This window comes from Equus przewalskii, chromosome 18 (genome assembly GCF_037783145.1).
Source record: "Equus przewalskii isolate Varuska chromosome 18, EquPr2, whole genome shotgun sequence".
NCBI classification, from domain to species: domain Eukaryota; kingdom Metazoa; phylum Chordata; class Mammalia; order Perissodactyla; family Equidae; genus Equus; species Equus przewalskii.
This window is the reverse complement of record NC_091848.1, coordinates 61,381,208-61,404,746: the sequence shown is the minus strand read 5'-3', so window position 1 is coordinate 61,404,746 and position 23,539 is coordinate 61,381,208. Positions and strand designations below refer to the sequence as shown.

Genomic DNA, 23,539 nt, shown 5'->3' with positions numbered 1-23,539 from the left:
CCACCTCTGACCCCAGGCCCCTGGTAGCGAGACATCTCTGTGCAGAGCACGGCTGGCTCACCCAGCACCCAGCCACAATCTTCCCTGCGTTGCAAGGAGCTCCTGCACCACACAGGTGCTCCTGTCACAGGAAGCCCACGGCCACAGGAAAAGGAAAAACAGTTTTTAGACAAGGAGACCCCTCATCACAAGGGAAGTTGTTTTGGTAACTGCTTGCTCAGGCGAGGGCAGGTCTACAGATGCCAGTTCAAAGGCACCAGCGGCTCGTGGAGGGGAGAGCCGCCGGGCGCTCCCTTCTGCTTGCTGTGTGAAGGCTGGCCATGAAGGGAGTGTCTTCTCCACGCAGCACACCCATCTGATGCGAAGGCCACACACCCTCTGATGGACACATGCCTGACGAGACTCTGCACAAGGCCAAGAGTTTCCCAGCAGGACAACTTGAGTTTACCCCAACACTCAGCTGGGCGATCGATGCACGGAAGCGCTCCCTCACAGAACACAGGCACAGTGATGTCAGCCAGAAAGATTTCACAGGTACTTTGCCCATCTTCCATTGCAGCAGTTAAAAACAATTCTCAATAAGACATTCCTAAAACATCTGCTTTTGAGCTAGGTAAATTCCTGGAGATTTCTAATATTAAATATACACTGTACACCAGGTAACTAAATTTTATTTTTGTATAGGAAGAGTTAGAAACGATCCCATTTGATATTGGAGGGTCTGAGTCCATAAAGGGTTAGTTTTGTTTTCGGGTAGCTTTTTTTTTGGTGAGGAAGGTTGCCTGTGAGCTAACATCTGTGCCCATCTTCCTCTATTTTTTATGTGGGATGCCACCACAGCATGGCTTGATGAGCTGTGCCATGCTCGGACGGACCTGAACCGGGAACCCCGGGACCCCCGAAGTGGAGCCTGTGATCTTGACCACTGTGCCACGGCCGGCCCCTTGGGGTAGCTTTCTAAGAGCAACAAGCTGGTGGACACGATTGTGTGTCGAAGCTGCTCCTGTTACAGAAGAGCGAGGAGAGGAGGCCCCAGCGCGTGCACGCCGAGGTGTCCTCTGCGGGAGCGCGCGGGGCCCCAGAGGCGTCGCGGGCCGTCACCTCCGTCACCTCCAGGGGAGAAGAGCGGCCCCTCCTCGCTGCGCCGCCGCCGACCGGCCGGGAGATGGTGCTGCGCCCTCGGCGCCGGCGGGACGGCGGCGCGGATCGCCGAGCGCGGGCCGGACAGAGCGACGGGCCGGCCTGGCCTCCCCGCTTCCCGCGATGCGAGGCTGGAGCCCGCGCGCCCGTTGTGCCGGGCTCGCCCGCGGCCGCCGAAGCTGAGGACGGCCTCCGCGTCTTCCTCCGCAAAGGGACGGTTTGGGCTCGCACTGCGGGGTGGCAGAGCCCTTCGGGCCGCCGGCTCCAGCAGCAGCGCTGACGGTCCTCACGTCTACGGGGTGACGGGGGCCCTGCGCTCGCTCTCGGGGTCGCGCCCGACCATCCCCGCGCCCCGGCTGCGTCGCTGCACCTGCTCCGGGGGGAGCGGTCGCCGGGCCTGCGGGTCAGGCCGCCTGGTCCGGAGGTTCCGCCCCGTCGCCTGGGGCACATCTGCTGGTCGCAGCAGGTCCAACGCCAGCTCGACCCAACGGGCGGGGTCATAGGCCCCAGCTCTCCGTGGACCGGGATAAATCACACGCCCGCGAGCGTGCTGGGAGGCGGACTTCGGGGCCATCCTATTTGATCCGCAAAAACAGGTAGAGAAAGAAGCGACAGCGGGAGGCACGTGCGTGGGTCCTGCAGTCTCCTCACAGGAGCCGCTCGGGAGAAGCCGGGCTGGCGGCTTTAGGAGGAGGCGGTGTGTCCTTAAGACAAGATGTCTGTGGGCTGACCGTGTCGTTTTGGAGGCGAGGAAAGGGTTCTACGGGTTTGGATTCTCCACCTCGTGTGCTGTGTGGACGCTTTCATCACTTGTCTTCTCCGTTCTTGCTGGGTAGTTATTTTCTTTAAAAGTTGTCTGACCTTGTGAGAGTCTGTTAACCCCTGGCCAATACTTGCCCACAGGGCAGGAGGGAGATAACGGAGTGAGACGGTGAAGCAGCTGGGCTACACGGGCAAGTGCCTCACTCCAGTACATCGGGGAGTTATTCGTGCTCAGGTAACCAACCTTCCCACAACCATGTTTAGCAAGCACAAGCGTATGCTGTAGAAGTCAGATTTTTTTTGTCATTGTTTCATTTGTTCAACCCCTGCTGTGGCATCAGGCCTTTTGCGTGTTGACGTTAAGATGCTGTGATAGTCCTGAGAAGTGAGTGTCAGTTCCTGCTCTTCAGATGGGGACGATGGGTGAATCTCCCACAGCCAAATGTTAAGCACAAGACAGATCTCAGACTTCCAGGGACCGACTCCCCCCTCTCTGAGCAATGGAACCCCAGTTTTGCTGGAGATTGCAATGTGCTCAGCCAAACGACATTTCACAGATTCCTTAGCGTGGCTGAAGGAACCTACTAGCTGATGAAATGTAGCTGGAGGTCATCTTGTAGGGCTGGGAAAGTGCCTGAGAAAGGGGCCTGACTTGGTTGACGTGCACATTTCTGCCACTGGTCCTTCCTACTGCATGGAACAGGATATGATGCTTGGAACTCCAGCAACCACAACGTATGCATGAGGACATAGCCAGACTGTTAGGATGGTGCAGCAGAGACTGTACTGGAAGCTTCTGGAAGAAGCTGGACCCCCGGAAGCTGTAGCTGCTTTAGCAGCCTTCATATGAGAGGAAAATAAAACACCCATCTTGCTTAAGCTGGGGCTGTTTCCTTATATAGGCAGCTGTGCTCAATCCTGACAGTTAAAGACACCAAAGTACACCCTCGCTTCTCTCGATGCTTTGTGTCCAGCACTGGGGCCATGAGAGGAAGAGAGTAACGTTGCAGCCGAGGGACGTCTGAGCTCCGGCACCAGCCTCTTCCTCGGCAGGCGATCAGGAAGGACTGTGGTGGTCCAGCGATGCCTGGGCTCCCTGGTCTCAGCCCTGGCAAATCTGCACCTTTCAGGCTTGCTTCTCGCCCTCCGATTTTGGCAGCTCAGTGGCTTCTGAAAGAGTGCTGCTGCTTCTGTCTCTGTGATGGGAGCCGGGCCTTGGCTGGTGCTTGTGCCACAGAGGCCCCTGCAATGCTCCACAGGTCAGGTCTGCTCCCTGAATCATCTATTCAACTTTAAGCCACAGGAGAATCTCGTGGGATATTTGTAAATAAAAATCAGATCCTCAGACAGCCCTGGAGATGTTGACTCAGCTGCTCTGGGCAGGACCCAGGGATTCACAGGCAATTCCTAGGTGTGTGATTCCCAAGCTGCTAGCCACCCCCGGCCAGTGCTCCTGTGCAGCATCCGACCCAGACTCGAAGGGTGCAGGGTAGGGGTGCATCGTGGTGTTCTTAGCAGTTAAAGAGTGAGTGAAGATGCACATGCAGGAAGAAAGAACGCCGGTGTAGACAAGATAGGGTTAGATTCTCCTCTCCATGGGCCCTCTGGGTGTGACCATCAGATAACTCCCCATGTTCTGTAAGCTGGGTCAGGGGACTGCGGTTTATTGTCACCAACTATTGACATTTTCTGGTGAGTCTTAAATTCGTACTAATCCATGTGGCTGGTGCACATTGTACCAGATGGATAGGTAAGTCTCCTCAGTTGCCTTCCCTGTTCTTAATTATTAAAGATCATTTTTATTTTGCAGAACATTCACAGAGAATTGACAATACTTGTCCTCAAAGGACATAATTTAAAACTTTAAAAGATCAAAATTTTAATAAAAGTTTGAAAATGTTGCCAGTATTTTTACAGCAGCCATCAAGTGGTTTCAGTTCAAGGCTGCATATTAAAGGTGATGATTAGGAGGAGGTGGAACCTGGGCTGTGCCTGGAAAGAGCTTACACGTCTGTCTCCAGAGGGGCCACAGGAGCCGTCTTCTGCTCCCTGGGGGATGTGTTTCTGAAACGTGCCCTGAATGGAATGTGGAAAAGGTAAACGACCGACCTGTAGGTTTTAAGACAGAGCTAGGCGTTTTGCAGTGTTCACGGTTCAACTGACTGTTCCCTTACAGGGTACTGGTGTCCCCTCCATGCTCTTGTGTCCTCTGTTTATTCTTTCCCTCAGCCAGTCTAAGTGGACTTCCTATGTGATGCTGCTGCTGCATTTCCAGCTTCCCCAGCTGTTTAAATGTCCTCTTGCCGCAATGTCAGTGTTGCAGGCCGGCTGTCGATTTCATCTCTTGATGACCATCTCCTGCTTCTGTATGGACTGGTTGGTCTCCAGGCTGGTGCACAGTCACTGTCCTGACGTCTCTGTGCTCCATCTTCCTGAAGATTCTCTTTGTTTCTCTTTCATGCTGAATCTGCTTCTCCTTGCTCCCTGGTCTTTCTTTTCTATTCAGCCCCATTCTGATGGAGCACACTTTCTAGCAGCATCTTGAAGGGGGCTGCCTGCAGGGAAACTTTTTGAGGCCTTGCCTGTTCGAAATTGTCTTCATGACTTATGTCTTTATCTCTCTGAATTGCTAGTTTGGAGGGACCTGGAAGTCTAGATTGAAAGTTTTGTCCCTTTGAAATTCTGATCACAAGGCTCCACTCCCTTCTAGCTTCCATGTCAGTGTTGGGAAGCCCAGTGCCGTTCCAATTCTTATCATTGTAGGAATCATGATCTTTTGCTCTGAAAGCTTTTGAAATCTTTTGTTGTCCCAGTGTCTGGAACATTGTGTATCTTGGCATAAGTCTGTTTTATCTACGATGTCAGACCTGTGGTGAGACTTTTCAGCCTGACGACTCCTATTTCTCAGTCCTGTGAATTTGTCCTGGATTATTCATTTGATTATTCTTTCCTCTCTTCCCCTGTAGTTTTCCTCCTGGAACCCTTGCTATTTCAGTGTTAGGCTCTGTGGATGGACTTCTAATTATTTTTATGTTTCTGTCCTGTTTTCCATCTCTTTGCCTTTTTGCTACACTTTTTGCAGTGTTTCCTCAATTTTATCTCCTAACTCTTACATTGATTATTTAATAATTGCTATTACACCTTTATTTTCCAAGATCTATTTTTTTGTTTTCTGAATGGCCTTTTTCTTTCTCCCTTCCTCCCTTTCTCTCTCTCTCTTTCTTAACAAAAATATTATATGTTTTTCCAGGCCAAAGAGTTAGGAACTAGGTGTGTCTCCTTTGCCATTTCTTTTATCGTGTGTCAGGTGAGTGGATAGAACTCTAAGGACCAAAGAGATGGAGAAGTTACACTTGGAGGGAGCCTGGACCCGAGTAACCATATGGAGCAGAGTCCTCCTCCCCAGCCGTGACTGACTGGGCTTTACGTGGGTGAGGAATAAATATCCGGCACGTGAGCATTGAGAAGCCAAGGTTTCTACTGTAGCTGTCGGGATTTCCTTAATTAGCGTGTCATTCTTCTTTAGACTGACTGATGCGATATCTCCTTTTATTTCTCTGAGACTATTAATGCTGTTTTTAAAGTTTACTTTTCTTCTTCCGGTATAGTCTTTTTTCCTTCAGGTTGCTTCTACGGGTGTTTGCCCACTGTCTGCGTTAGAATCGCCTCAGATGTCTTTACTGACCATTCGTGTTTAAGGACAGGGCTCCAAAAGATCCCATTTAGAAGCTGTGCACATGCGTGAGGTGGCCTGTGGTCTTGGGAGTAGAGTGATTTGATGAGCATCTTTCTGGGGAAATCCTTTGTGAGAGCGCTTTAAGGTTTTTCCCTTGGACTTGCACCATTGCGCAGAAGAGGTGCTTTGACCTCCTGCCTGGAGGTGTGGTCCTCACAGCTGGCATTCTGAGAACAGAGAGGGCCGGGCTGGGGGAGGGAACGCTGGCGTCTCAGCATGGGCGCGGGAGCTTTCACCGATTCCCTGGCTCACTGGGGCCCTCTGCCTGGCGGCCGTCCACCCAGACGACGGCAGTTCCCTCTCTACAGTCACCGTCCGGTCCAACAGAGGGGGTGGCAGTGCAGCTTCACAGAGTTGGTGAGTGTCCAGGAGGTCTAACTGCTTCTCAAAAATGACTTTCAAACAATCCTGCTGTTTCTCTCACCACTTTTACTCCCAATTGTTCCGGAGGAATTGGCCCACTATGTCTTGAATCTTTGGGGGCCTCTGTCACATACGTCGGGTTGCTTCTCAGCTTTTCCTCCTGCCGATTAGCAGCTTGTGCGAGATTCGGTCAGCGAGAGAGGACCGGAAACCTGCTGTGCCTCCTCCTGGCTGTCGGATGCGCCATCGGACACGCGGGCTTCAGCTGATGAGAGTTGCAGGGGCTCTGGCGCTGTCCTGTGAGTGGTCACCTCAGTGTGGAGGCAGCTCCGGCCCCTGTCGCGTTTCCGTGGTCGCTGCGAACCTGTGACTCTGTGAGGGTCGTTGTACCCAGAGTGCAAGCACAGATTTCCTCACCTCCGTCCCTCCCGCGTGCCTGACAGTCCGGCCAGCGCCTACCCCTTGTGGTAATTAATTCTGTTTCTGATGGGCAAGATCAGCCGCTACCCTCCACCCTCTCCCCTGGCTGGTTTTGCTCAGGCTGAGTACCTAGTGATGCGCGTGGGGCCGGGTTCGTGGGCTAGAAGTCAGTTCCACTGGACCAGGCGCCCTGCTCCCCAAGGACCTCTGGGGGACATCCCAGGGTCAATCATGAATTATTTGAGCATTGGCTTTGTTCTCCAAAGGGGTCAGGAAATGTGGTTAGAGAAAGGTTAACTTCTCCAAGTAAACGAGAACTTTTATATTATATCCAGAAATCAGAGTCACACTGGCAGACACTGTAGATGCTGCAGCACCTGGAGCTGTAATTCAGTGGACCCCGGACTGTCTAACTTAAACTCAGTATTGTCTACACTGTCATCCTATGGAAAAGTTAGAAAACACTTTTGGGCCTCTTTTCCCCCAAAGAACCTTGATTATTGGATTTCTCTCTTTGTTATGGAAAAATACTCTTCTACATTAAATATACTAACAAATTTCTTAGTGACTCAGCCAGTGTTTTCAATTCTGCTTATTTCTGTTCCACTGAAAGTGTATATCAAAAACCTCTGAAAGAAGAGAGTACATAATTCTGAGAGTACAGTGTGCGCCACTTAAGGATGAGGACACGGCTAGAGAAATGCATCATTAGGGGATCTCATCCTTGTGGGAGCATCACAGAGTGGACTCACACAACCCAGATGGGGTAGCCTACTCCACACCTGGGCTCTCCGGTACAGCCTGCCGCTCCCAGGCTGCACACCTGTACAGCATGATGCTGTACTGAACACTGCAGGAAGTCCTAACAGAGTGGTAAGTGTGTTTGCATCTGATCACATCTAAACATAGAGATGGTACAGTAAAAATATGGCATAAAAGATGAAAATGGTACACCTGCAAAGGGCACTCACCATGAACAGACTTGCAGGACTGGAAGCTGCTCTGGGTGAGTCAGTGAGTGAGTGAGTGGAGAGTGAGTGAAGGCCTAGGGCATCACCGTGCACTACTGCAGACTTCGTAAACACTGCACACTTAGGCTAAGCTAAGATTATAAACACTGCACACTTAGGCTAAGCTAAGATTATAAATACTGTACACTTAGGCTAAGCTAAGATTATAAACAAAGACTTTTCTTTCTTCAGTAATAAGTTAACCTTAGCTTACTGTAACTTTTTAATAAACTTTTTATACTTTTTGTCCCTTTTGTAACAACACTTAGGTTAAAACAAAACCACATTGTACAACTGTACTAAAGTATTTTCTTTCTTCATATCCATATATAAGCTGTTTTGTATTTTAAAAATTTTTTGTTTTACTTTACTTCTTAAACTTTTTGTTAAAAACTGAGACATAAACACACACATTAGCCTAGGCCTACACAGGGTCAGGATCATCAATATCACTGTGTTCCACTCCACATCTTGTCCCACTGGGAGGTCTTCACTGGCAATAACACGCATGGAGCTGTCATCTCCTATGATAACAATGCTTTCTTCTGGAACACCTCCTGAAGGACCTGCCTGAGGCTCTTCTTGAGGAGGGGTCACTCTCTTCAGAAATATGCCCACGTGGTTTGCTTGGTTTGTTTCTGTTTTCACCACAGATTTGTCTGTAAGCAGATAACGCACCACAAACATTCCTCTCTACTAATGAAAACCTCTCGCTGCTGGGGTCCATGTTTTCAGACTTTTTAGGGAGCTTGTGGAGGTCTGCCAAAGCTTCTGCTAAACCCTTCACTGTGAATTTTCTTGGTGGTTCTTCCTTTTCTTCTCCTGCAGTTTCCTTCTCTCTTGCCTCTTCTTCGGCTGTGTGTTCCTGTTCCAGGTCCAACAACTCCTCACGAGTCAGCTCCTCAGGAGCCGCCTCTAGGAGCCCCTCAGTGTCATCCTCATCCTCACCCAGGTTAGAGTTGTTTGCCATCTCAACTACAGCCTTGTTGATTTTTGCAACCTCCTCACCCTCAGCACGTCCTCTGAAGTCATGGACGAACCTCTTGAGTGTCTTCTTCCAGATGTCATTCACACACTCCTTGCCAACATCACCCCAAGCCCAAGCAAGGTTCCTGATGCAGTCACAGACATTGTAATCCTTCCAGAATTGCATCAGTGTCTTATTTTCAGCAATAGCCTGGGCAAAGGTCCTCCTCAGGTAGTAGGCCTTAAAAGCTGTTATAACTCTTTGATCCATTGGTTGAAACAAAGAGGTGGTGTTTGGAGGGAGAAACACTGCTTTGATATTGAGATGAAGATCACCAATAAAGGGAGGATGTCTGGGAGCGTTATCAACAATAAGCAAAATCTTGAAAGATATATTATTCTCCAAACAGTACTTCTCCATTTCATTGGCACAGCAATTTAGGAAGGCATCCTGGAGGAGGAGCTGGGTCATCCATAACTTATTGCTCCTGTACGCTGGAAGTGTGTTCTTATTGAAATGCTTCAAGTTCCTGGGGCTCTCATGGTGCCAGATCACAAAGGGTTTCAATTTGTAGCCTGCAGCATTGCCACCAAGCAAGATTGCTATCCTGACCTTAAAAGCCTTGAAACCTGGCACTGACTTGGCCTCTTTAAGGATGAAAGTCCTTTTAGGCGTCCGTTCCAGAGTAGGCAGTGCAGTTGGTTTGTTTACATCAGCATCCCCACAAACCTGTGAGTAATGCGTTGCGCTCTGACGTTAAGACGGCTGTGATGTCACTAGGTGACAGGAACTTTTCAGCTCCATTATGGGACCGCCATCGTGTAAGTGGTCCATCACTGACCAAAATATCATTTTGTAGCTCATGGATGTATAACCTTTCCACATCAGGTTTCTTTAAAATATGTATAAATTTTTAAATTCACAAGATATATTGGAAGATATTCATCAAAGTAGTTTAAAGTATACAGAGTATTATTTATTTCTTATTATTTTAATGAGACCTGTTGGCAGGTTTGTAAAAGGATCCTCTGGGTGACCCAAATATATTGTGATCTCAGATCATGAAAGTCAGAGAGTAAAAGCTCATGCAAATGCCAGTTGTCATTTGGAACTTGTAACACATTTTCCCATAGAAATACAATTTATTTTTCTTATGTAATATTTGTACCCTACATACTCCAAAAAAAGATTTGAAGAAGCTTATGTAATTAAGTATAATGTAAAATAAGAAAACTTTAAATTTGAAGGGAGCAGAGGAATAAATGTCTCTGGGTACCCAAGATTTTTTTTAAAAGGAGGCAGGTCAGTATAAATGAAAGAAAAAAAAAATTAATATCACATAGATCCATGTCCTAATTTTTGTGCTGGAAAAAAACTGGTTGTTTGAACTTGGTCAAGCTTCTGAATCTCAGTGTCCACATCTAATAAGTGGATATAGAGTGTACTGACCTGGCCAGCGAATGTGTCCCAAGACAGAGACTCCTTCTCCACCATCTCCTTTGCATTTCCTCCAGGGTGCCTGCCTCAGGAGGAATGAGGGCCATTCTGAAAAGTTTTGCCTGCAGTGCAGCAATCTCTCTACTCCGTTTTTCCAGGACCAGCTGGACCAGTTGCTGGTTCTGCCTGTGCTGGTACTGAGCTCCTCTGATGTGCTGACTGCCGTTACCTCGGAGTAATGTCGACCTCCTCTACCTGCGGACTCTTGCTGAACTTCTGTTCCGCCAGCCAGGAATCACCTTCACCTGCTGTTTTCAGCTCGAAGGCTGTTGCCTCCCTATGGATGCTGGCTTCCTCTCCATACTGCCCTTCTCCTCCTTCTGGTAAGCTCAGTTAAGGGATGACTTCGCTGGAACTACAGGTCCTCTGCAATCCCGCCCTGTGCCATGTGGACCACTCTTAACTCTCAGTGGGTTTTCTCTGGGTTTCCACTGGTGTTCTCCATTCCAACGCAACTTTGGGGAAAGTTCCAGGCCTTCATACAAGATAGATCCCAACTGGAACACAAGTTCAGCTTTTCTCCCACAATCAATGGATCCCAAACAGATGCAGGAATGCAGCCTTCCATAGATTTCATGGTCTGCTGAGGCCGATCTTCTCAGAGCACAGAGCAGACCACCAGGCCACAGTGTTGCCTAATTTTGCATTCCATCCTAATGCTCGTGGGGATGCAGCCTGAAACCTTTGTTGAACTCAAGTTTAGATAAACTGAGAAGCCCAATTGAGATAATATAACAGTTGCAATTACTGTTCTTCAATGCCTCTTAAATGCCAAGTATTTTGTATTTATTTAATCTGGTTCTCATGTATCCCAGATCACGTTTGCGGGTTTCACTGCCCAGTGAGACTTAGATGGCACTGCTTCCAACACCATCATTTCCATGACTCCTCCCCTCAAGTGCTGTTCATTTTTCTGTTAAATGCTTGCGGTTCCTTTTGCCTGTGGCTCATGAAATTGTCCATGCTGCCTCTGTTTGAACAAATCAACTGAGTTTTCTGTAAGTTTCCATGGTACCTGAGTTCCGTTCACACTGAGTCTTTCAGGGATCCACAGGAGGGGTCTTTTCCCCTCCAGATTCTATTTCCGTCTCCTGTCCCCCCACAGAGTCCGTCACACTCCTCCTTTCTCTCTCCTAACAAGACGACGAGTCCTTTGTTGCTGGAGCTTGTCTCTCACCCAAGTTCCTTATTCCCAGACAGTGGGAGAGAGAGAAATCTGAAAGTGAGATCCTGGTGGAATAGTTAGTAAGTGTGAGCTCCTTGTCAGTGGAATTTTATAATTTAGGACCTTTGAACATATGCAAACAGGCTCTTATACTAATCAGAATTTCATAGGGCTCTTCTCCAGCAGTTCCATGTGGAGTGGGTTAATTATGAACCAGTGCCTAAAAAAGTTTAGCACACTGAGAAGGTATCAGAAATATCTCAAATGAATATTAATGGTTTGAAATGTCTATGTAATTGAAATCAATTTAAATGTAAAGATAATTTGAAGAATGCTAATGCAATGGTGGAGTCTCCTACAGATAAATATGTCAAAACACATTGGAATTTCTCTGAGGCTGTGGCAGAAGCCTGCATTGCGAGCAGGCTGTGGGGTAGGTAGATTTGACTTAATTTTTGGTCCTTTAAGCCTACTTTTTTTGGTTTTCATATTTGCATCTTTAGTCAGAAGATTTTTGCTTTGGCCTTGTTGATTTTTCTTGGAAATGATACTTCTATTTTTATTGCATTTTCATTTAAAGTTGACTGACTCACCTAAATGTCCAGGTTCTGGTTTGGGAGTGATAAAGTAAACTCCAATTTTGAAGTGATTAATAATTTAAAAAATACGTTGGTCAGACAAATACTGCATGATTCCACTTATATGAAGTATCTAAAATAGTCAAATTCATAGATAGAAGCAGAGGGCAGCTTGGTGGTTGCCGGGGTGGGGAGATGGAGAAACGGGGAGTTGGTTGGATATAAAGTTTCAATTTTGCAAGATGAATGAATTCTAGAGATGTGCTGTGCAACATTGTGCTATAGTTAACAACAGAGGATTATGCACTTAAAAAAATTTGCTAAGAGGGCAGCTCTCAGGTAAGTGTCCTTACCGCAAAACAAAGTAACAAAAAGGCATGATGCATATGTTTATCATCTTGATACTGGTGATGATGTGCAGGTGCATACATATGTCCAAGCTTATCCAAACTTGTGTACATTGAATATGTCCAGCCTTTTTGTACATTAGTTATACCTCAATAATCTGCTTTTTTTTAAAAAAAGATCTGTTATTTTTCCTTTTTGTCCCCAAAGCCCCTGGTACCTAGTTGTGTATTTTTAGTTGTGGGTCCTTCTAGCTGTGGCATGCGGGACACCGCCTCAGTATGGCTTGATGAGCTGTGCCATGTCCGCGCCCAGGATTCAAACCAGCGAAACCCTGGGCCTCCAGATGTGGAGCACGTGAACTTAACCACTGGGTCACGGGGCCGGCCCCCTCAATAATCTGTTTTTAAAAGGAAATACATATGGTAACAAAATTTACTAAAAATATGTTGTTGAATTTCTTATTAAGCATCTGGAAGTTGTATGTAGAAGACAGAGGAGGCATGAACTTTCCCATTTTGCAGTTGAGGAACCAAGGCTCAGACACATTGAGTGAGTTGACCAGAGCCCTGCAAATCCTTACGGTTGTATTGTGCTTGACCATTTCAGAATGATCTCAGATCCATTATCTCATTTGAGATAGACTCTTACATTCTTTCTATGCAATGAATTATGAAGTCTTATCCATTCTTCCACATGCGCTTTTGCACCTGTCAGAATCTTTCATTTCTTAAGAATCAGAGTATATCCAGCTTTTCCTGACTTCTAACCAGAAGGAATCTACCCCATTTCGAACCTCCAATAGCAAGTAATGTTTCAATCTCATGGCCCTTGCTGCATGCTTCTTTCAGTGTGCTATTTTCTGTATCTGATCTATTGACATTTCTTGATGACAAATCTGGGAAATTATTACTCTTTATATACTTTCAAAGCTTACAACGTTTTCTTACAGTAGTTGCCCAAGAAACACTTGTCAAAATAAAAGAATAAGATATTTCCCTTTTCTTTCTATTGTCTGTTGTTGGTCTCATCCTTTCTGCCCAAACGTAGCTCCAGCTGCTTGTTGATGTTTTCCCTCTGCCCAGTCACAGCACTGACACTACACACACTCTCTAGTTTAAAACGAGCAAACACGGGAAACCAAAAGAAAACTTCCCATGGCATTGCTTATATTAATCTCTTCTCTTGGGATTCTCTCTGAAGTTTCCTGAGCTGAACTGACCAAACCCATCCCTCCCTTCCTCAGCCTCTCTTGTTTGGAGCGTCACCTGCAGAGATGTATTTCTATTTCTGATTTTTCATGGCGCTTAGAGGGCAGGTCAGAAGTGGTATCTGCCTTCCAAGCTGATTCTTGAGATAAACAAGATGACTGCAGAATGCTGCATTGTTTGTTTTGTTTTGAAATATCCCCCAAGTGCCTGGCATGGGACTGGACAAATGCTAGGACCAAACAACGTGTTGAATTGAATTGATTCACGTAATTCATTTCCTGTGAGTCTGGCTTCAAGATTACATCATACTCCACAGGCATCTTCTTTTATGTGTTGCTCCATCTTATAACATTGCCAAGCAGTTTCCACTCGTTGTTTAGAATATTTAACACAACAGTTTATTGACTTTAGTTTTATTTCCTGACCAAATTGGAACCATTTGGACTATAAATTGGGTTGTAAATCTGGTATTATTAGATTTCCTATTACAAAATTACATTATACTCATGTTCTAAATAGGTTGGATATTTCAACCATTTCTAGTTGTCCTCTGAGAGATTGTGACTGTGCATAATCTGAGGAATTTGCTTTGTAATTCCTAACAAAAATCAAGAAAATAGATTGATTTTTCAATGTTTTAATATGGTCTTAGTATGGTAAAGTGTGATATCAAGCTTCCTGATAGGGATGAAATACTGCGGTATTTTCAGACATTTGTAGTGTTTCTGTGGTCAGTGGAAGACATTGACTTTTGTGTAACACCCTGCTCTACTTTTCCTGCTGAGTTAATGTATTCAGTGCCTTCCACTGTCTGACACACAGTGGGTTTTCATTCAGTGCCGGTGGAAGAAGTACAAGGTTATACAGACACAAGCTTTCATGTGTGCACATTTTCTGTTTGTTCTGTTTGATCCTCTGATTTATAAGTTTATGATGAATTTTCAGGGAGAAGAATATCATTCCAACATTCTCCAGTGAGGTTCATAGAACATCAGTTTTATAAGAAATTGATAGTTGTTGCTAAGAAAAGAGAAGTGGAAAGGTCCATGGCCAATAGTATGAGAAATCACAAGTTAAACAAAATTACACAAATGTTTCATAGGAGGATTTCCCATGACTTTAATATGCCAGTCTGCATGAGAGCTCTCTAGTATAGTAAGCAGATTTACCCAAATTTACTTAATCCCCATATTATGAGGGCTCTTGGTTTTAAGTGACAGAAAAACAAATCAAAATAGCTTGACTTAAGCATGGAATGGATCCGCTTGTGATCTGAACACCCAGTCTGGAGTGGCTGTAGGAATGCATGGCTGCATGGAGGTACACCAGGGGCCACCAGGAATCAGTTTCCATCTGCTTTTCTTGGGGTGAGATTATTATCAAGTGGAATCTCCCAGTGAGGAGACAAGAATGAGCACCACAACCTGAGCCTTAGATTCCACCACATCAGCAACCACAGCTCAAAGACAGCAGCTCCTTCCTGCTATTTCCAGGAAAGTTCCACTTTTATATAAGCTCTTCCAAATCTCTTCTGTGTGGCTTCCAAACATATTTGCAGCTGCTAGAAGAGTTCCTATTTTGTGGTTGGTGCTCAATAAACTGAGTCTCAATTACCTGGCTTGAGCCACGTTCCTGAACCCATTGTGTGAACGGGAGGATGGACTGCTCCAGATACCCAGGCTGGACCATGTTCCCAGTTCTGGAGTTGAGGAGAAAAGGTGTTGGGCCCCCCTGAACCACGTGAACTGGGAGGAGAGGAAGAAGAAGGGAGGGAGGGACTGTCCCATCCAGAAATCTGTGCTGATATGTCAATGGAAACACTTTTCCTTCCTCCCATCACCCGTGGTCTCTGGACGCCCAGACCAGGCTCAGATAGAGCCTCTTAGTGCAGGCCTGGATCTGATTCTGTCCTACGTATGAGCCGTTATGTTATCCTGTGGCTGTTTTGTGGATGCTGGCAGAAGACATGAGAAGCCATTGTCAGAGACAGAAGACTTTATTTCTCACAGTACAGCAACAGCACGAGCATCTGAGCGTCTGCTTCAGTTTCTCGCCCCAAGTCCCATGTGACGTGGGGAGATGGATGCCCCACATGCAGTGGGTGTGCGTCAGACCCGAGCAACGATGACTTGGGATAATTCACTACTTTTATAGAAGAAGTAAGCAAGCCTGTCCTTTGTCTGGGGACAGACATTACCTCATCTCTTAAGGTTGCTCAATGCAAACACAACCCTGATGAAAGGCACTGTGTAAGAGTTATTGTGGCCTTTCTTTCCTGGTGCACCCAGCGAGATGTGCATGAGAAATCCATGAAGGACTGTCTCCCAGCGCCCAGCTTGAAAATATTACTTAACCCCATTTCAGCAGGTGAGAAGTGGACAGAAGGCTTTGGGGCTGTGGGCTTCGTGGCGTTTCTGGTCATTCACACAGGCGGTCGCCCTCTCTGTGGGGCTGTACTCAGACCAGGAGCACAGATTCAAATGCAGGAGGAGTGTGCATGTGCTTTAGGACACCGGGCTTTAGGGGAAAAAGGAGATGATATCTTTACCTTTTATGATTGCAGAACATGATTTCTTTGGTATGAAAATGAGTATAAATGTGATTACCTGGGTTTTGAGGGAGAACACTTAGTTATGCTTTCTTTTAATACATTTGACTTCCAATTATTAAACAATTGCTCGGCACGATCTGTGAAGAGTCTTCATAAAAATGAAGAGCCCGAAAGGTCTTCGTGAGCTTTGTTCTAAATCTGGCCTCTGTGGTTGTTTGGCAGTTTATCAAAAGCCACATTAATCCTCATACATAGCGCTTGATTGTCAAAAGACAGCCCCCTTGTTTCAGCCTTGCCCAGTGAGCCAAGCTTATTGTTTTTCTTGACTTCTTGTCCACAGGCTGCATGATTACCAAGTGATTGTGTGTAAACAGGAGGCTGTTTTGTGCGATAAATGGATTCCCAGTGTTGCACGAGCCCCTAGGAGCCTGCATTAAAAGCAAGTTGAGATGCAGAATAGAACACAGCATTTATTTTAACAGCAGGTGCTCATCACGGGTGACATTACCTGATACGGCTGATAATCTAAAGCATTATGACTGGGGAGCAAAATTTGGTTCATGAAGACATACAAGGAGATAAGCCATGGCTGCTAATAGAAATTGCTAGCAATGCTTTGAATGGAATAACTTACCTACACTCATCATCCAGCTCGCTCTCTCCTCCCACTGAAACTAGACGAGAATTCACGACTCCTGTTGATGCTAACGGCAGCTTCAAAGGCAAATCCGTCCTCCCCCCACAGCAGAGGATGGCTGCCCCTCCTGTTTCAATGTGCTGCAAACCATGCCAGGCTGAGCTACTTGGTGGGAATTTGGAATACAAGCAATTTGAAGTTAATCTTTTAAAATGGTGGCCAATACAGTTGTTGATGACAGCAGCTGCTGGCTGAAGAGCAGCGCCATTTCTCCTCGGAGCCCTGATTCTGGGCTGGTGCTCAGCCTCACTGTTCTTGGGCCAGCTTATCTGCTTGCACCTGTGTCTGCTTCTGGCACCGGCCTGTGAGGCCACACCTGGGTAAGCGAGGCAGGAAGGCTGTGCTGAGGCGTGCTGGCGCGCCGTCACTGTTTCGTGATAGAATGCAGCTCTGAGACATGAAAAGTAGATTTAGCCATTTCTCTACTTTGCGAAGTTGGGCAAGTAGATTAAGATCTCAGCATCCCAATTTCATCATGTATAACATTAACTCTCCTGCTATTTCACTCACAATGTTTTTCCTGGCGGTTAAGTGAGATGACGTAGTTACAGCAGTAAGGAGTGACAATACAATGCTTGTGCAGGCTTCTACCTGATTTTACTGAATAGTGGCTGCCAGGAAGAAGCTGAGGCTCCAGGACCCTGAGGTCTGCTGGTCCAGCTTCCTGAGGAAGAAGAGAATTACTCGGCATAATAAAGAGGAGACAGATTTGATATTCCCATGGCGGAGTCTGAGGGCCAGGGAGAGGAAGGAGAAGTGGAACCCAGGGTAGCAGAGGAATGATAAAAGATGAGGCCCTCAGTCGACAGAGGTTTTGGGGAAGGGAAGGGCTGAAGGAGGTTTGTGCAATGCACAGAGGCCCTGTGACATCTTCAACAAATCTACTCTCTCCATCAAGGCATCTGCAGAAGAGAATTGTCTTGATGCTGAGTCCTGCTCAGGAGGATGCGGGATTCCCATGGTCACAGGATGTTCAAGTTGAAGTTTCAGCTGTGGCTCCCAGAGAGACAGGAGAGAGGAAAGTCCTAGTGTGACACCAGACCAAGTGCAGACTTTCAAAGAAGACGACACCAGGGAGGAAGGCTCGTAACTTGTAGGAAGTAAGTGAAGGGAAGAAGTGGGCTAAGAGGACAAAGACGTTGAAGCCATTCTTCTTGTGGGCAGGCTCTTTTAGGAGAAAGTTGACCTTTGGGCTCTGCCCTATGGCATCGCTCCTCAGGGGCACGGGGATGGAGCTGTCTCTGCACGCCACGGCCTGGTGAGGAAGAGGTTCAACAGACCAATCGGAGAGCCTGATGTGCATCCTCCACACTGGCGTACACTGTGCACAGGTGCCAGAGGAAGCCGGCGTGGCCCACAGCGGAGCAGAGAGACTGCATGGTCACGGAGCTGTATTTGAGAAGCTGTAACATCCCCTTGGCACTGGGGCGAAGAGCAGGGGAGTGTCTCCAGGGCTCGGGTCTGGAGAAAGGGTGGGCCTGGGGCTGTTTGAAGCTGCCAGGGACCTGCAGGGAGGGTGAGTGGTGCCCACGGCAGGTGTGAGTGAGGGTCTGAGCGAGAGGCTGAGCTGCCGGAGAGCAGGGCTCAGAGCACACCCGCCAGTGAGAGGAGGGCGGCCCCTGCTCGGGGGCTTCTGTCAGACAGGCTGGGGGTGGGGGCTCCGAAGGACCCTTCAGTGGGCCCAGGAAATGGTCAGTTGAGCACATCTGCCCGACCTGGGGTGGTGAAGCCAGGCTGCCAGCAAAAGGGAGCAGCTGGTGAAGAACTTCCTATCTTATTAATTTTTCCCTCCTCAGTCTCCCGCCCGGCTAGGAGGGTGTGTGCCAGTTTGCAGGTGGGGAGGAGACGCATGGACAGACTGTCCCCTCTTTGGAGGGCAGACAGCCCACTGGTGAGCAGACTTCAGTGGGGAACACTGGAGAGCTCTTACCTGAACCGGCATTAATATCTAGCTTGATGCTTTTCATATCTGCACTGACAATGTATCTTGTGACTTAAACTGACTGTAGGGTTGTATGTGATCTTAGAACAAGCAGAAAGGTCATGGGCACTGCAGTGGTTTGCAAAGCCTGATTTTGGGACCAGCAGCATCAGTACGACCTGGGAGCATACGGGAAATTCATGTTCTCAGGCTCCGCCCCAGACCCCACATCAGAAACTGTGGAGTGGGGCCACCAGGTCCTGCAGGTGATGCTGACGAGCACTGAGGTTGGAGAACCTCTGAGCGGGAGGAGGGGGTCAGCTCTGGCCTTATGATGAGAATGGGACATAGGAAAAGGGTAGGGAAATGCACTGTATGCTTCATGATATAACCATTCAGGGTTATACGAGGAAATGAAAAAGATTTCTCATGATGAACCTGGGCTGTCAAACCCTCTGTCTTGCCAGGACATCGGCCTGAACTGCCCGGGTGGGAACATCCAGGCTGAGGCAGTCGGATAACTGTATGAGCCTGGCAGGCTGCGGAGCCACGCTGAAACTGCAGCCACAGTCAGAGTCCTCCCCGGATCCACCCCGCCTGTCCATGGGCCTCAGATCCTCCCCGGACCCACCCCGCCTGTCCATGGGCCTCAGATCCTCCCTGGACCCGCCCCGCCTGTCCGTGGGCCCTCGGAGTCCTCCCCAGACTGCTCCGAATGTCCGTCACTCAGACTGTCACACGAGGCCTGGCAGGGTGGCCCAGCATATCCTCGTTTGGCACATTCTGTATATTAATATCTCCATATTGAACATATAGCAGATGTAAAGAAAAAAATGAATTTAAGAATAGAATCTACGGGCCCCGCCCTGTGGCCAAGTGGTTAAATTTGCACACTCCCCTTCGGCTGCCCAGGGTTTCCCTTGTTTGGACCCTTGGTGTGGACATGGCACCACTCGTCAGGCCATGCTGAGGTGGCATCCCACATAGCACAACTGGAGGCACTCACAACTAGAACCTACAACTATGTACTGGCGGGCTCTGGGGAGAAGAAGAAAAAAGAAAGATTGGCAACAGATGTTAGCTCAGGGCCAATCTTTAAAAGAAAAAAAAAAAAGAATAGAATCTAAATACTTTTCTGAATTAATAAAAAGTCAAGACTAGCTGTTAGTAAGTATGTCAATAAAATACAAATAGGCAGTGAACAGATTCAAGCCTGCACATTGTGCCAACCTGATGTCATTTGTTAAATAAAAATACGTGGTGCCTTCCAGAGGTGTTATCAGGTGATGTGAGTTTTAATGGTTGTAGAATGTGGAAAGCAAAGCCAAATACTCCCAGGCCCTTAAAACATGAGCTCTAGCACAATATTAAAGAATTTAGAATTAAATGTAAATTCAGAGGTAAAGTCACTCAGGACAAAGAAAAATTTATTCAAGAGCACTAGCATTTTTAGGAATACCGTAAATATAAACAACTTGAGACAAATTGTAATAACACGGTTTTATATGGTGTTCATGTGTTCTCTTGTAGTATACTACAGTCCAGTCGTAACGTGTTCACAGAACCTCACAGTATACTATAGTGTACTCATAACATGTTAACAGCACCTCACGGCATACCTGGGTACAGTCATAATGTGTTAACAGAACCTCACAGTATACTATTGAGTACTTGTAACATGTTAACAGCACCTCACAGTACACTATGGTGTACTCATAACACGTTAACAGCGCTTCACAGTATACTATGGTGCGCTTGTAATGTGTTCACAGAACCTCACGGTACACTATGGTGCACTCGTAACATGTTAACAACCTCATGGTACACTATGGCATGGTTGTAACATGTTAACAGAACCTCACGGTACACTATGGTGCACTTGTAATGTGCTCACAGAACCTCACAGTAGACTATGGTGCGCTCGTGACGTGTTAACAGAAACTCACAGGACACTATGGTACACTTGTGATGTGTTAATGGAAACTCACAGTGCACTATGGTGGGCTCTTAACGTGTTAACAGAACCTCACTGTATACTATGGTGTGCTCATAATGTGTTCACAGAGCCTCACAGTACACTATGGCATGGTTGAAACATGTTAACAGAACCTCACAGTTGACTATGGTGTGCTTGTAACGTGTTCACAGAACCTCACAGTATACTACGGTGCACTTGTGACATGTTCACAGAACCTCACAGTATACTATGATGTGCTTCTAACATGTTAACAGAACCTCACAGTATACTATGGTGCACTCGTGACATGTTAACAGAACCTCACAATATACTACAGTATAGTCATAACATATTAACATAATCCCTGGTTATTAATTTGTTTCAATTTTCTTTAGAAACCTGAGTTTTAAGAGGTTTATCTTATTCTTAAAATGGACTTTTTTCAGAGGAACAATTTCTGTATTGCTCTATTGGATCCAAATGTGATTTGTGTGTAGGGGGTTGAGGTAAGGATATCGCTAATTCAAATCCACTTTGTACAAAACTTCTCTGTGAAACACAAGTGCTTTGGACGATTCTCTCATTTCTCTTTGCTGTGCTGTTTCTTGCAGGCTGGTGGCAAGCTTCCCCTTGAGCTTGTCACGTTCTTCAGTGCAGCACAACACAGAGTAAAGGTCCATGGGTGTTTATGCGGCGGCTGGAGCAGCCAGAAGAACCCTCTGCTCGCCAACACCTTCCTCTGTCTCCCAAGTCCTTCCTGTCGGCTCCTTGCAGACAGACGGCTAAGTTCACCTGGGGTAGGACAGAAACAGCCTCGTGTCCCGATAAGTGTCCCCAGGCGTAGTCAGGGTAAAGGTCGTTGGGAAGTACAGTTGTTATTACTGCCTGCTCCTTGCATGGTAAGGGCTCTTTCCTCAGAGAAATGATTTTGAAAGTTCCTAAAAATCTCATATGAAAAAGAAACTCTCTAAAATAAAATAAACTTCGCATAAGAGTAGTATCAAAATCTTATTCTCTGAGCTGCATGATGTCCAATCATCAAACCTGTATCCAGTCACGTGTTGGATTTGAACTCATCCCGCAAGAGGCTGGGCTTCCTGACAGCACACGCCTGCAGACCCAGTTGACTTCTCAAACTGAGTTAGTAGGCTCGGCAGTTTCTGGTTCCTCACCAGGAGAGGAGGGCGGATGACATCTCGGGACCGCGGAGGAGACAGTGCAGGAAGAGTGGGCCGCTCTTTGGCTTCTGCGCAGGGAAGGCCTGTGACCTGCCATGGCTGCTGTTCTCGAGCTTGCGAATCGAGAGGCTGACCTAGCAACAGTCTGAACAGCAGAGCTGGTTTTTCTCAGTGCCCGTATTCCTGAAAAAGCATGTTTTTATTGGCCAGCAGTTGAAAGCACAATTCAACGTTACAGAGACTCGGAACTTTAACCAGACTCTTTCTCCTTTTTAATTTGACCGCACAAACAAGTCAAAGGCTTCCTTATGCTGGTTCCAGACATCCACCACGAATGTGGATGATGAGCCTATGGGGCTGCCGCACTGCAGAGCCAACACGGGGTGAAAATGAATCGAGCGCGTCCTGCAGGTGCCTCTGCTGAGGGATCTTTTCACGCTGAGGACACTGAACAGAGAGAATATGCAGCTGGTCACAGAAAGCCGTTCAGCTATTTCAAAGCTTCTACACAAAACAAAACGTTTCATAAAGTTTGCTTGAAAGTTGAATTGTATAAAATATGGTTATCTCCACTCTTTCATTTTTATTCCAATAATTCCAGGCTCTTTTCAAGGCTGAAAATACTATTTTTAGGAATTAGATAAACTCCAACATTTGGAGTTCTGATGAGAGAAAAACTTTCTGTTTGGCACGTAATTTGGAGGTTGTATTCAAGTTAACAAAAACAACAGAAATGTGATGGTTCTTCTATCTTGTCCATAACTGCAGCTTGCAGCTTGATTATTTTGAAATTTTCAAGATCTCTTACAGCCACGCATTCGCCCCAGAGCCTTTCAAATGACACCTGATGGAGCCGTTTGCGGGCCGGCGTTGCTGTCTGACCTGGCAGGGCTGTAGGGAACTCAGCCTTGAGCTGGAGCTCACTGTCTGGTTTTCTCAGTGGAGGTCTGAGATTTGGGAAGAATCTTGCTGAGTCTAAACCGTCTGCTGAAGTACTTCTGACAGCAGAATTTGGAATCGGGAAAAGCATCTTGTGAGTGTTCCCTCTTGCCCTCTCCTCAGAAGCCTTGTGTCTGCCAGGCTCCCCCGTGTGGACTCAGCTGGATTCCTCTCCCCTCAGAAATCCCTGGATTCTAAAATTACCTTCTCTCTTTCTAACTCCCTGCTGACACACCAGCGCTTTCAACACAGCTGACCACAGCAAGAGGAAAGCAGGCAGATGGAGGTAATTCACGCTAACAGGAGAAAGTCTGCCGGCCTCCATGGGAGTGTTTGTTTCATAAAAGAGGCTGCTTGAGAAGCTAAATTTCTCTCTAATTTGCAGAGCCTAGGAGATAAAGTAAAGAATTTCAGCTGTAGAGGAGAGTCTCGATTTCCATATTTTTCAGTGTGTAGACCACATTAGATCAGGAAATAGATACTCACACTCACCTTATGCTGACCAGAAACAAGCAGGTTGAACTGTAATTGAATGATTAACACATTTAAGGAAAAAGGCCTCAATCAGAGATTGGTCCCTCTTGAAAGTATTGGAAAGCACAGCCACAGTGGCACACTTTGGCAAGGCCCATCCCAGCAGAGGTCAGAGAAGAGAGCCTCAGGTAACAGAATCTTTAGTCATCTTTCTCTGCTGCAGGAACACCCTGTACCAAAACAGATCTAATTAGTGTTAGACACTTGATTCATCTAATTAGCTCTCTGTTCTGTTCTAAGCTTTCTGAGCAAACTTCTGGTTATTATTTCTGCCGAGAAGGAACGTGCTGGTCCCCAGGCGTGAAGGACTGAGGGCTCACTGGAGTTATGTTTCACGTAAGTCAGGGTAGGGTCAGAGAAACAGAACTGCTAGGATTTTTACAGAGCTTGCACCTGATGCGGTTGTGGGAAACGGTTAGTCTCCCTAAGGCTGTTGTCTTTGCATCTCTTCTGGAACGTAATGTCTGCAGGATAGGTAGATAAGAGGACAGACGTGAAGGGGAGACGAGCAGGGGAAATCTGGGCCCAGCGGCACACGTTGGTGGCCCTGAGGACGAGGACGGCTGCA

At 47.0% G+C, this 23,539-nt stretch overlaps 1 protein-coding gene across 1 annotated transcript; it reads left to right on the top strand.

Moving 5' to 3' along the window:
- The first annotated feature begins 389 nt into the window (after window positions 1-389).
- On the top strand, window positions 390-22,056 carry LOC139076967 (SH2 domain-containing adapter protein B-like). Its single transcript, XM_070582160.1, has 4 exons — window positions 390-512; window positions 954-8,383; window positions 9,994-10,218; window positions 20,932-22,056. Exons 1-2 carry the CDS (start codon window positions 390-392, stop codon window positions 1,641-1,643), a joined length of 813 nt encoding a protein of 270 aa, XP_070438261.1. The 3' UTR covers window positions 1,644-8,383; window positions 9,994-10,218; window positions 20,932-22,056.
- The last annotated feature ends 1,483 nt before the right edge of the window (window positions 22,057-23,539 follow it).